The sequence below is a fragment of the Zophobas morio genome, unplaced genomic scaffold, assembly GCF_036711695.1.
Source record: "Zophobas morio isolate AGI-343-1 ecotype UQ-CSIRO unplaced genomic scaffold, CSIRO_AGI_Zmor_V1 ptg000010l, whole genome shotgun sequence".
Classification (NCBI taxonomy): Eukaryota; Metazoa; Arthropoda; class Insecta; order Coleoptera; family Tenebrionidae; genus Zophobas; species Zophobas morio.
The window spans coordinates 4,262,632-4,276,659 of record NW_026972115.1 but is presented as its reverse complement, the minus strand read 5'-3'; the positions used below and the strand labels follow the sequence as shown (position 1 = coordinate 4,276,659).

The following is a 14,028-nucleotide window of genomic DNA, read 5'->3' as shown; positions in this document are numbered from 1 at the left end:
CTTTTCAAAAATTTGTTTCAAATTTGCCGCCTCGTTCGCATGCCATAAACTGCAAGAACACTTGTTTTACACGACGTTTGCGTGTTATTTCAACCAAGTCATCACCTTATCGTGTTTCCATCACTTCTCAAATTAAACAACAGTAAGATTTATTTTTGATCCTTTTAGCCACTCACCATGTGACACAAAAATAATTTTGATGAAATAATCGCCCAAACAATGCGTTACGACACCGGTTGCAAACACTTTTCGACATTTGTTTTCCGTGTAGCACCTTTGGCCTATTTATACAATCAAGTCGTGACGTCGCAGGTAGGTCCGACCTCCCGAACAACTGTATCTATCAATCATCACGATTTGTCACGTAAAAAAAATGCGGAAAAATCAAATTTGGATCGATCGCGGTTTTAATTCCAGAAGTGTAAAAGTAAACACATTGTGGTGATACACTTGATGCAACGTGATGACATAATAATTAACACATTTTTATTCCGGAGATACTCGAAGAGTGGCAACAATGAATAGAGTTCCCGTTTTTAGCGGATCAGTCAGTGGAAAGGGGGCAACCCTCTCGGATTTCGCCCCGGTAACCTGTGTGCATTGAATGCAGGTGCACTAATCGCGATTGGTTCACGGTCGGGGGGTCCTTTGTGTGCAAGGCCCCTCATTCCTAAATCGGAATAATTTAAATAACAAATCGAGTGTGTGTGTGTACGCTTTTGGGCATGCACTTTTAATTGGACATTAAATATGCACTGTGATGTACTTATCCACTCGTTAGTATTTGGAAATTTGAATAATTACAATAACGACAACACCAATAAAGTGTCGTTTGATCGTCAAGTGGTATTCTTGGAAGTTTACCATCGATATCAATCACCACAGGTAAAACAATCGATTTTTGGCGCTCAATCAAACAAATCCCATCGACACACTCCTCGTTCCACGAAAATCCCACTATCTCCGTCCCTTTCTCTTATCACTTATCGCGGATCCTCGCAACAGCGTAGAATGACACCCTCTCGCATTTCCCGACTTCGCAAATATAAGTGCTGGCGGTGCTCTTTGACCGCCGCCGCCCGCCCCCGCCGGCCCGACTTACTTTCGCCTCAATGGACCCCGAATCCACGCTGCGTACTTTTCCGCTGGCTTTTCGCACGCTCTTTCCACGAGAAAAACACAAGAAAACAGAAAACACAACGACACCACACTTTCTGTACCATCTACTGTACACAAGTAAAAAGAGATAGCCGATGATGCTCAGCGAAAAGATAACTGAATGAATTGAGTAAGGGTGGGGAGGGCGGCGCTGTCATTGGCCCGCCGACGCCTCGGCTGCTAATATTAGCCTGTTTGGGTCCCTTTTAATCCCAATCATTGTTCGAAAAATCCAAACCGCAATTTTTCGCTGGGCGCTGGAAGGTGACGTCATCGGGAGCCGGCCGATTTATCGCGGTATTATTGTCCAATAAATGTCACATTTGACAGATGGGTTGACTTAAGTCGCTGCGGCTGGAGGGGCGGGAGTAAACAATGGTCGTAAAACGTGATTCGGTAGTAAAGCACGGGAAAAAACAAACAACCAACAATGATACAAAATTTTTTTATAAAAAATAAAATACATTCATAGTACTGCGTATTGTTCGTAGAGGAGTTCTTTCACGCGGTAGTAGTCTTCGGAAATGCAGCCCTCGAGGATCACCCGGCCCGACTCCACCCTCCGGATGGCCAGAGTACCGTTACAACACCACAGGACGCCCCCTGAAAATTCAGAGGTTATGTTGCTCTTGGCCAAAACTTGCTTGAACTCGGAGAGTTTCAGCTCGTTGACGAAGACCGTCTCGTGGGGGATGGTGGTGGGGTAGGGCTCCAGAGTAAGGATTTTCGAGTCTTCCTCGTCCACTAAAACAAGTTAACAGTTGTTTGTAGTCGTCAAGGTCACCGCCAATTTCAAGAAATCAGGCGCGCGATTGAAAGAGTATTCAAATGTGTTCCAGCATTTTAAACACCAGATTGCAGATTTCCAAGAACCGATTCAATCGTTTATTAAAAGTAGACTAAATTAGAATACAAATTTAAAAACAAACGTCATTCAAAAATGACATCATGCTTTTACGTCAGACAATTAATTGTGCCCTCTTTTTAGTGACACATGTTTGATGTTTGTTGACGAATTTGAACACAATTTTAATTTATTTAATTCTAATTTTTTTAAATTTTTCAAATTTTTTAACTAAAAGTCACTTGCTTTAGTTTAGTTTTATAACAAAAATCCCCAGATCTTTTTAACGAGTTTTTTACAAATACGAAGAACTCGTTAATTTAGTCTCACCCATTTCACATATAGTGAACCAAGTTATAAGGTTATATGGCCATCATAAAATCATCCCATTGTGTCGAAGTTAAGTTGTTTACAATAGAAAAGGTTTTAGGGTCGTAAATAGCGTGTCCACTGCAGCTCGACCGGCTCTTGTGGTTTCGTTCGGGGGCGGCTTTCACTAAATATGAAAATCCACCACTCCACTATTTCTTTACTACCTGCAGCCGCTGAGGATTCCGAAATAACCACTCGCTTTGAAAGCCGGCCCTGTTAAATATGAGCAAGAAATGTTTAGAAGATGATTTATTGCCAACCGGTAAGCTTAGTTCGAACCACACAAAGGGGGTATTTATTTGCGGTCAACTACTTTTATGATGGCCATATAACCTTATAGGTCTTGGTTCACTATAAAACCAGTACCCATTTTAGCCATTTAACTTCACTTTAAACTAGTCATATTGGTCATACCAGAATCACACTATTTTGACATTTCAAACAAAATACCAACCACACCCCTACAAAAGACACTAATACACTTTTGCAATGACAGTTAAAGAAAATTATTTGCTCATTATCTACATTCATCCTCCTAGCGTCCAACCAGAATCTCGGTATTAACCCAACAAAATTTTAATTTAATGGATTCTAAATTTTTTAATATTTTCCGAAAATTTGAACTCCTAATAAATGTCACTTGTCATGGTTTGGTTGTTTTAGTTTTATAACAAAAATCACCAGATGTGTTTAAAGAGTTTTTACAAGCGCATTTATGAAGAACTCATTAATTCAGTCTCACCCATTTGACCTTAAAACCAGAACCCATTTTAGCCATTTAACTTCACTTCAAACCAGTTATGTTGGTCATACCAAAATCACACTATTTTGACATTTCAAACAAAATACCAACCACACCCCTCCAAAAGACACTACAGAGTCATCAAAATTGATTGAGAGAGTTGGTAAACCTGAACTTGAATAATTTGGTTTATTAAGTTGTATAGAAATATTAGCTGTCAGATTTGAAGTTTCAAGTTTCAAATTTCAAAACTCAGTGGCGTCTTTTTTCGACTTTTTTTTTTTGGCAAAAACATTAGTTGTCAGGTTTGAAGTTTCTAATTTTTGTCACGCCACTGAATTCATTGCCATATAACCTGAAACAAATCTGTCATAAGGTTGACAAACTTCACGACAAAAACAGGGGTACCAACTCTCTCAATCAATTTTGATGACCCTGTACTACTTTTGGAATGACAGTTAAAGAAAATTATTTGCTCATTATCTACGTTCATCCTCCTAGCGTCCAACCAGAATCTCGGTATTAACCCAACAAAATTTTAATTTAATTGATTCTAAATTTTTTAATATTTTCCGAAAATTTGAACTCCTAATAAATGTCACTTGTCATGGTTTGGTTGGTTTAGTTTTATAACAAAAATCACCAGATGTGTTTAAAGAGTTTTTACAAGCGCATTTATGAAGAACTCATTAATTCAGTCTCACCCATTTGACCTTAAAACCAGAACCCATTTTAGCCATTTAACTTCACTTCAAACCAGTTATGTTGGTCATACCAAAATCACACTATTTTGACATTTCAAACAAAATACCAACCACACCCCTCCAAAAGACACTACAGAGTCATCAAAATTGATTGAGAGAGTTGGTAAACCTGAACTTGAATAATTTGGTTTATTAAGTTGTATAGAAATATTAGCTGTCAGATTTGAAGTTTCAAGTTTCAAATTTCAAAACTCAGTGGCGTCTTTTTTCGACTTTTTTTTTTGGTAAAAACATTGTTTGTCAGATTTGAAGTTTCTAATTTTTGTCACGCCACTGAATTCATTGCCATATAACCTTAAACAAATCTGTCATAAGGTTGACAAACTTCACGACAAAAACAGGGGTACCAACTGTCTCAATCAATTTTGATGACCCTGTACTACACTTTTGGAATGACAGTTAAAGAAAATTATTTGCTCATTATCTACGTTCATCCTCCTAGCGTCCAACCAGAATCTCGGTATTAACCCAACAAAATTTTAATTTAATTGATTCTAAATTGTTTAATATTTTTCAAAAACTTGAACTCCTAAATGTCACTTGCCATGATTTAGTTGGTTTAGTTTTATAACAAAAATCACCAGATGTGTTTAAAGAGTTTTTTACGAGTGCATTTATGAAGAACTCGTTAATTTAGTCTCACCCATTTCCCCATAAAACCAGAATCCATTTTAGCCATTTAACTTCACTTTAAACCAGTTATATTGGTCATACCAGAATCACACTATTTTGACATTTCAAACAAAATACCAACCACACCCCTCCAAAAGACACTAATACGCTTTTGGAATGACAGTTAAAGAAAATTATTTGTTCATTATCTACGTTCATCCTCCTAGCGTGCAACCACAATCTCGGTATTAACCCAACAAAATTTTATTTTAATTGATTTAAAAATTTTTAATATTTTTAAAAAACTTGAACTCCTAAATGTCACTGGGTATGGTTTAGTTGGTTTAGTTTTATAACAAAAATCACCAGATGTGTTTAAAGAGTTTTTTCAAGTGCATTTATCAAGAACTCGTTCATCTAGTCTCACCCATTTCACCATAAAACCAAAACCCATTTTAGCCATTTAACTTCACTTCAAACCAGTTATGTTGGTCATACCAAAATCACACTATTTTGACATTTCAAACAAAATACCAACCACACCCCTCCAAAAGACACTACAGAGTCATCAAAATTGATTGAGAGAGTTGGTAAACCTGAACTTGAATAATTTGGTTTATTAAGTTGTATAGAAATATTAGCTGTCAGATTTGAAGTTTCAAGTTTCAAATTTCAAAACTCAGTGGCGTCTTTTTTCGACTTTTTTTTTTGGTAAAAATATTAGTTGTCAGATTTGAAGTTTCTAATTTTTGTCACGCCACTGAATTCATTGCCATATAATCTTAAACAAATCTGTCATAAGGTTGACAAACTTCACGACAAAAACAGGGGTACCAACTCTCTCAATCAATTTTGATGACCCTGTACTACACTTTTGGAATGACAGTTAAAGAAAATTATTTGCTCATTATCTACGTTCATCCTCCTAGCGTCCAACCAGAATCTCGGTATTAACCCAACAAAATTTTAATTTAATTGATTCTAAATTTTTTAATATTTTCCGAAAATTTGAACTCCTAATAAATGTCACTTGTCATGGTTTGGTTGGTTTAGTTTTATAACAAAAATCACCAGATGTGTTTAAAGAGTTTTTACAAGCGCATTTATGAAGAACTCATTAATTCAGTCTCACCCGTTTGACCTTAAAACCAGAACCCATTTTAGCCATTTCACTTCACTTCAAACCAGTTATGTTGGTCATACCAAAATCACACTATTTTGACATTTCAAACAAAATACCAACCACACCCCTCCAAAAGACACTACAGAGTCATCAAAATTGATTGAGACAAAGACTTCAAATATATATAGACCGGCGATAGAACGAAAAAGCTGAAGCTAACCGGTCGCCATTTTGGATGTGACCGAAACCGCGGGAAGTTTAAAATCGTATACAATCGACTTCATATGAATAGTGAGTTTGCACACCATACACACACAAACTAATAAATTTCAACAATACTATAATTGCTGAAACTTAATGCACGGAAACACGATCAAAAGAACCCAATAAACTGTGATCACATCCACGTCACAACTGAAAGTGATACATAAGAAAGAAATAGGTTATGGGTATGGGTTGTTGCGGTGTTATTAGTGACAGAAAAGTAACAGCAATGGCGGCGATTTCTGTTGACAGAACTGCTTCACGAAATACAATAGAATTTAGGGTGACAGCCAGTCTATATATATTTGAAGTCTTTGGATTGAGAGAGTTGGTAAACCTGAACTTGAATAATTTGGTTTATTAAGTTGTATAGAAATATTAGCTGTCAGATTTGAAGTTTCAAGTTTCAAATTTCAAAACTCAGTGGCGTCTTTTTTCGACTTTTTTTTTTGGTAAAAACATTAGTTGTCAGATTTGAAGTTTCTAATTTTTGTCACGGCACTGAATTCATTGCCATATAACCTTAAACAAATCTGTCATAAGGTTATATGGCAACTCACTCAATCAATTTTGATGACCCTGTACTACACTTTTGGAATGACAGTTAAAGAAAATGATTTGCTCATTATCTACGTTCATCCTCCTAGCGTCCAACCAGAATCTCGGTATTAACCCAACAAAATTTTAATTTAATTGATTCTGAATTTTTTAATATTTTCCGAAAATTTGAACTTCTAATAAATGTCACTTGTCATGGTTTAGTTGGTTTGGTTTTATAACAAAAATCACCAGATGTGTTTAAAGAGTTTTTACAAGCGCATTTATGAAGAACTCATTAATTCAGTCTCACCCATTTGACCTTAAAACCAGAACCCATTTTAGCCATTTAACTTCACTTCAAACCAGTTATGTTGGTCATACCAAAATCACACTATTTTGACATTTCAAACAAAATACCAACCACACCCCTCCAAAAGACACTACAGAGTCATCAAAATTGATTGAGAGAGTTGGTAAACCTGAACTTGAATAATTTGGTTTATTAAGTTGTATAGAAATATTAGCTGTCAGATTTGAAGTTTCAAGTTTCAAATTTCAAAACTCAGTGGCGTCTTTTTTCGACTTTTTTTTTGGCAAAAACATTAGTTGTCAGGTTTGAAGTTTCTAATTTTTGTCACGCCACTGAATTCATTGCCATATAACCTGAAACAAATCTGTCATAAGGTTGACAAACTTCACGACAAAAACAGGGGTACCAACTGTCTCAATCAATTTTGATGACCCTGTACTACACTTTTGGAATGACAGTTAAAGAAAATTATTTGCTCATTATCTACGTTCATCCTCCTAGCGTCCAACCAGAATCTCGGTATTAACCCAACAAAATTTTAATTTAATTGATTCTAAATTTTTTAATATTTTCCGAAAATTTGAACTCCTAATAAATGTCACTTGTCATGGTTTGGTTGGTTTAGTTTTATAACAAAAATCACCAGATGTGTTTAAAGAGTTTTTACAAGCGCATTTATGAAGAACTCATTAATTCAGTCTCACCCATTTGACCTTAAAACCAGAACCCATTTTAGCCATTTAACTTCACTTCAAACCAGTTATGTTGGTCATACCAAAATCACACTATTTTGACATTTCAAACAAAATACCAACCACACCCCTCCAAAAGACACTACAGAGTCATCAAAATTGATTGAGAGAGTTGGTAAACCTGAACTTGAATAATTTGGTTTATTAAGTTGTACAGAAATATTAGCTGTCAGATTTGAAGTTTCAAGTTTCAAATTTCAAAACTCAGTGGCGTCTTTTTTCGACTTTTTTTTTTGGTAAAAACATTAGTTGTCAGATTTGAAGTTTCTAATTTTTGTCACGCCACTGAATTCATTGCCATATAACCTTAAACAAATCTGTCATAAGGTTGACAAACTTCACGACAAAAACAGGGGTACCAACTGTCTCAATCAATTTTGATGACCCTGTACTACACTTTTGGAATGACAGTTAAAGAAAATTATTTGCTCATTATCTACGTTCATCCTCCTAGCGTCCAACCAGAATCTCGGTATTAACCCAACAAAATTTTAATTTAACTGATTCTAAATTTTTTAATATTTTCCAAAAATTTGAACTCCTAATAAATGTCACTTGTCATGGTTTAGTTGGTTTAGTTTTATAACAAAAATCACCAGATGTGTTTAAAGAGTTTTTACAAGCGCATTTATGAAGAACTCATTAATTCAGTCTCACCCATTTGACCTTAAAACCAGAACCCATTTTAGCCATTTAACTTCACTTCAAACCAGTTATGTTGGTCATACCAAAATCACACTATTTTGACATTTCAAACAAAATACCAACCACACCCCTCCAAAAGACACTACAGAGTCATCAAAATTGATTGAGAGAGTTGGTGAACCTGAACTTGAATAATTTGGTTTATTAAGTTGTATAGAAATATTAGCTGTCAGATTTGAAGTTTCAAGTTTCAAATTTCAAAACTCAGTGGCGTCTTTTTTCGACTTTTTTTTTGGTAAAAACATTAGTTGTCAGATTTGAAGTTTCTAATTTTTGTCACGCCACTGAATTCATTGCCATATAACCTTAAACAAATCTGTCATAAGGTTGACAAACTTCACGACAAAAACAGGGGTACCAACTGTCTCAATCAATTTTGATGACCCTGTACTACACTTTTGGAATGACAGTTAAAGAAAATTATTTGCTCATTATCTACGTTCATCCTCCTAGCGTCCAACCAGAATCTCGGTATTAACCCAACAAAATTTTAATTTAATTGATTCTAAATTTTTTAATATTTTCCGAAAATTTGAACTCCTAATAAATGTCACTTGTCATGGTTTGGTTGTTTTAGTTTTATAACAAAAATCACCAGATGTGTTTAAAGAGTTTTTACAAGTGCATTTATGAAGAACTCATTAATTCAGTCTCACCCATTTGACCTTAAAACCAGAACACATTTTAGCCATTTAACTTCACTTCAAACCAGTTATGTTGGTCATACCAAAATCACACTATTTTGATATTTCAAACAAAATACCAACCACACCCCTCCAAAAGACACTACAGAGTCATCAAAATTGATTGAGAGAGTTGGTAAACCTGAACTTGAATAATTTGGTTTATTAAGTTGTATAGAAATATTAGCTGTCAGATTTGAAGTTTCAAGTTTCAAATTTCAAAACTCAGTGGCGTCTTTTTTCGACTTTTTTTTTGGTAAAAACATTAGTTGTCAGATTTGAAGTTTCTAATTTTTGTCACGCCACTGAATTCATTGCCATATAACCTTAAACAAATCTGTCCTAAGGTTGACAAACTTCACGACAAAAACAGGGGTACCAACTGTCTCAATCAATTTTGATGACCCTGTACTACACTTTTGGAATGACAGTTAAAGAAAATTATTTGCTCATTATCTACGTTCATCCTCCTAGCGTCCAACCAGAATCTCGGTATTAACCTAACAAAATTTTAATTTAATTGATTCTAAATTTTTTAATATTTTTCAAAAACTTGAACTCCTAAATGTCACTTGTCTGGTTTAGTTGGTTTAGTTTTATAACAAAAATCACCAGATGTGTTTAAAGAGTTTTTTTACAAGTGCATTTATGAAGAACTCGTTAATTTAATCTCACCCATTTCACCATAAAACCAGAACCCATTTTAGCCATTTAACTTCACTTCAAACCAGTTATGTTGGTCATACCAAAATCACACTATTTTGACATTTCAAACAAAATACCAACCACACCCCTCCAAAAGACACTACAGAGTCATCAAAATTGATTGAGAGAGTTGGTAAACCTGAACTTGAATAATTTGGTTTATTAAGTTGTATAGAAATATTAGCTGTCAGATTTGAAGTTTCAAGTTTCAAATTTCAAAATTCAGTGGCGTCTTTTTTCAACTTTTTTTTTGGTAAAAACATTAGTTGTCAGATTTGAAGTTTCTAATTTTTGTCACGGTACTGAATTCATTGCCATATAACCTGAAACAAATCTGTCATAAGGTTGACAAACTTCACGACAAAAACAGGGGTACCAACTGTCTCAATCAATTTTGATGACCCTGTACTACACTTTTGGAATGACAGTTAAAGAAAATTATTTGCTCATTATCTACGTTAATCCTCCTAGCGTCCAACCAGAATCTCGGTATTAACCCAACAAAATTTTAATTGAATTGATTCTAAATTTTTTAATATTTTCCAAAAATTTGAACTCCTAATAAATGTCACTTGTATGGTTTGGTTGGTTTAGTTTTATAACAAAAATCACCAGATGTGTTTAAAGAGTTTTTACAAGTGCATTTATGAAGAACTCATTAGTTCAGTCTCACCCATTTGACCTTAAAACCAGAACCCATTTTAGCCATTTAACTTCACTTCAAACCAGTTATGTTGGTCATACCAAAATCACACTATTTTGACATTTCAAACAAAATACCAACCACGCCCCTCCAAAAGACACTACAGAGTCATCAAAATTGATTGAGAGAGTTGGTGAACCTGAACTTGAATAATTTGGTTTATTAAGTTGTATTAAAATATTAGCTGTCAGATTTGAAGTTTCAAGTTTCAAATTTCAAAACTCAGTGGCGTCTTTTTTCGACTTTTTTTTTTTGGTAAAAACATTAGTTGTCAGATTTGAAGTTTCTAATTTTTGTCACGCCACTGAATTCATTGCCATATAACCTTAAACAAATCTGTCATAAGGTTGACAAACTTCACGACAAAAACAGGGGTACCAACTGCCTCAATCAATTTTGATGACCCTGCACTACACTTTTGGAATGACAGTTAAAGAAAATTATTTGCTCATTATCTACGTTCATCCTCCTAGCGTCCAACCAGAATCTCGGTATTAACCCAACAAAATTTTAATTTAATTGATTCTAAATTGTTTAATATTTTTCAAAAACTTGAACTCCTAATAAATGTCACTTGTCATGGTTTGGTTGTTTTAGTTTTATAACAAAAATCACCAGATGTGTTTTAAAGAGTTTTTACAAGCGCATTTATGAAGAACTCATTAATTCAGTCTCACCCATTTGACCTTAAAACCAGAACCCATTTTAGCCATTTAACTTCACTTCAAACCAGTTATGTTGGTCGTACCAAAATCACACTATTTTGACATTTCAAACAAAATACCTACCACACTCCTCCAAAAGACACTACATACTACACTTTTGGAATGACAGTCAAAGAAAATTCTTTGTTCGTTACGTTCATCCTCCTAGCGTCCAACCACAATCTCGGTATTAACCCAACAAAATTTTAATTTAATTGATTCTAATTTTTTTTATAATTTTTCAAAAACTTGAACTAAATGTCACTTGCCATGGTTTGGTTTGTTTAGTTTTATAACAAAAATCACCAGATGTGTTTAAAGACTTTTTTACAAGTGCATTTATGAAGAACTAGTTAATTTAGTCTCACCCATTTCATCATAAAACCAGAACCCATTTTAGCCATTTAACTTCGCTTCAAACCAGTCATATTGGTCATACCACAACCACCAAATCACACTATTTTGACATTTCAAACAAAATACTACCAACCACACCCCTCCAAAATACACTTTTGGAATGACAGTTAAAATTTTTTGCTTATTTTCTTTGTCCCCCTTACCATCCATGGGCTCATTATCCACGTTCATCCTCTTCGCGTCCAACTGCCCCTTCCTCACCACAATCTCGGCATTAACCCACGCCACTTCGGCGTCTTTCGCCTTCTGGAAGTTCAGCTGAGACACCAAAGCGTCCGTCAACCTCACTTGATAAATGTGCGTCTCCGTGGTGGCATCCACCACTTCGCCCCGATTTGGGGCGAACACCCTCGCGTCGATATTTTCCTGACAGTGATTCTGAATAGTGGCTGTGCTTTCAGGCGACCCACGTACAATAACAACCCTCCGGGGCCTCAACTGAGACAAAATCTTCATCAAGGACTCCCCGTCGGAGCGACCTTCGAAATCTATATACTGGACTTGACAGTTGACTTGGACAGTTCTGCTAAGTACGATACACTTAGAGGGCGCTTCAGTCACCTCAGCTACAAAACAACTTGTATTTTTTTGAAATTTTAAGTTTGATTAATATTACGAATATCTTCCTCTTCCTTTTTTATCACTACGTTTTCTTTGTTGTCTTCGGCTTCTGGCACGACCTCCGCCAGTTTGTAGTCTTCCGGTCGGATGATTTCGCCGTATTCGTCACACTTGATTTTTTCTTCCTGGAAGGGGTAAATCGGGTATTGTTTTTTAGTAACTTTGAAGAATCCGCCGGATTGTTTGCCCTCCTGTTTGATTACTATGTCGTGTCGGCCTTTTGAGATCACACTCATTTCGATGTCGTCGTCGGAGTCGGACTCCTCGCTGAACAATAGGGATATTTATTTTCCACCAACATAAACCAGTACTTACTCTTTGTTGGCGTTTTCGTCGCGTCTGTCTCTTTGGTTCTTTTGGTACTCCTCCAGTTCGCTACCTTCTAGTTTCACCCGCCGCTTCACAATCAAATCAATCTGTCTGTTGCCCCCATTATCAATTAAATCTCTCGCCAGCGTTCCTGGCGACGTCCTTGAAACTCAGTTGGTACAACTCAGACACAAAAATCCCTAAATCGGGTTACCTGGATGTGATAATGATGCTGTTACTGGGGTTGGAGCACCACTGCAAAAACAACTCTCGAGAAAACCCGCTTTCCATGTCGGCCGAACTCGCTAGAACCACCTTAGGGCTCGGGACTTTCTGTAACTCGAGTAAACTATGACACAGTTGTAAATGTTTAAACTGGAAGGGGTTATTGCGGGCCCCCTCGAAGCTCCTCATCAACTTATCGCTCATCCACTCGATCTGCGACTTGGCAAACTCAACCACATTATAACTAACATTATTCAACAAAGCTAAAGAATAAGCCAAAAGCCCTGATTCTTTATTCCTCCATAGTTGGTCCAACATGTGTGCTAACTCTAAAACCCGACCAGCGGTGTCCACGGCCACTAAAACGTTCCCGTTGTTCCTCAAAGTCTGTAAAATGTTAGCTACAATTTTTTGAATTAATTTTGTGCGATGGAAACTCTGTCAAATTATTACTCATCAATTTTTCGTCTCTTGCCCGTCGCCTCGCTTGCTGGTACGTCGCATTAAAAGCATCAATAATAAAAAGAGACGGTCGTTGCAACTTCTCCAGTTCGCACCCATTCAAGTGTCTCTCTTTTTTGTGGTTAAAATCGTTCGCGTAAATGATATCCTCTTCACCAACTTTCATAATTTTCCAAATAGTCCCACCAATCATGTGTCCAGCCGGTAAAGGCGTGATGGTCAACCCATACCCTTTACCCTTCAAAGGTACACTCTGGTTGTACTTCAACTGGATGATTTTCTCGAACGTCGCGTCCACGTCATCCAGCGAAAACAAATCAAAGTCTTCCATGTTATGGTGAGACTGGTACAAGTCGTACATGAACATTTGCCCCATTTTGTACACCGGGATGGTGGCGTAGATGGGGCAGTTCAAACCCAACTTGCCGATAGCGAAGGGCAGAGCCCCCAAGTGGGACACGTCGGGGTACGACAACAGAACAGCGTCTATAGTGTGGACATGTCTGCAACCAAAGGTCAGTAACGGGGTCACGATTGAGGTTAGGTTTACCGTCTCAGTTCTTTGATGATTTCCATATCGAAATGTTCGTCCCAGCCGCAGTCTAAAAGGATTCGAACTTCGTCGACTTGGAGGACGTAGCAAGGGGGCGACTCGTCCATGGCCCCCGACAGGGCTTGCAATTTAATAATGGAAGTCATGCTGTGTGCTTTGCGTAGTTAGATCATGTATGTTATTAGGGCCAGAAGTCGGAAAATCCTTAAAGGATTGGTTTAAAACGCATCCTTTTTGGTAGATGCCGAATCGCTGATTCTTGGGGAGTTTCGGGTTTTGGGGAATTTGTTGCAGTAGCACGAATGCCAACTCAAGTATCAAGTGTAATTAATAATTATACCGCGCTCGAAATGGACACAAATTCAACTTAATTAAACTTCTAACACCCTCGTTCAAGTTACAAAAATCATACACAGCGTGCGAGTTTTTATTTTACTAATTTTTCTGACAAAGTAGTGAT

The 14,028-nt window shown here is 36.5% G+C and overlaps 2 protein-coding genes across 2 annotated transcripts in view; both read right to left on the bottom strand.

Annotated features, from left to right (window-relative positions):
• Nucleotides 1-1,247, bottom strand: part of LOC135126198 (ETS-like protein pointed) — a 239,400-nt gene extending 238,153 nt beyond the window's left edge. Inside the window, exon 1 of the mRNA XM_064052063.1 lies at nt 1,103-1,247. The gene's annotated coding sequence lies outside the window, so the exon portion shown is untranslated. The remainder of the gene's footprint in view (nt 1-1,102) is intronic.
• A 340-nt stretch (nt 1,248-1,587) lies between these two features.
• Nucleotides 1,588-14,022, bottom strand: LOC135126197 (probable cleavage and polyadenylation specificity factor subunit 2). The gene is made up of 7 exons (XM_064052062.1): nt 13,566-14,022; nt 13,007-13,518; nt 12,543-12,954; nt 12,335-12,490; nt 12,015-12,286; nt 11,542-11,964; nt 1,588-1,902 (listed from the first exon to the last, which is right to left on the bottom strand). The coding sequence occupies exons 1-7, from the start codon at nt 13,712-13,714 to the stop codon at nt 1,625-1,627; spliced, it is 2,202 nt and encodes a 733-aa protein (XP_063908132.1). The 5' UTR covers nt 13,715-14,022; the 3' UTR covers nt 1,588-1,624.
• Between the last annotated feature and the right edge of the window lie 6 nt (nt 14,023-14,028).

What these genes read in the sequence shown, in the direction of transcription:
- LOC135126197 (XM_064052062.1), bottom strand. Translation starts at nt 13,714, where the DNA reads ATGACTTCCATTATTAAATTGCAAGCCCTGTCGGGGGCCATGGACGAG. An exon ending in AAGAGACGAAAAATTGATGA is followed by an intron (nt 12,955 to 13,006) that starts GTAATAATTTGA and finishes AAAAAATTGTAG; the next exon opens with CTAACATTTTACAGACTTTG. An exon ending in GACGAAAACGCCAACAAAGA is followed by an intron (nt 12,287 to 12,334) that starts GTAAGTACTGGT and finishes CCTATTGTTCAG; the next exon opens with CGAGGAGTCCGACTCCGACG.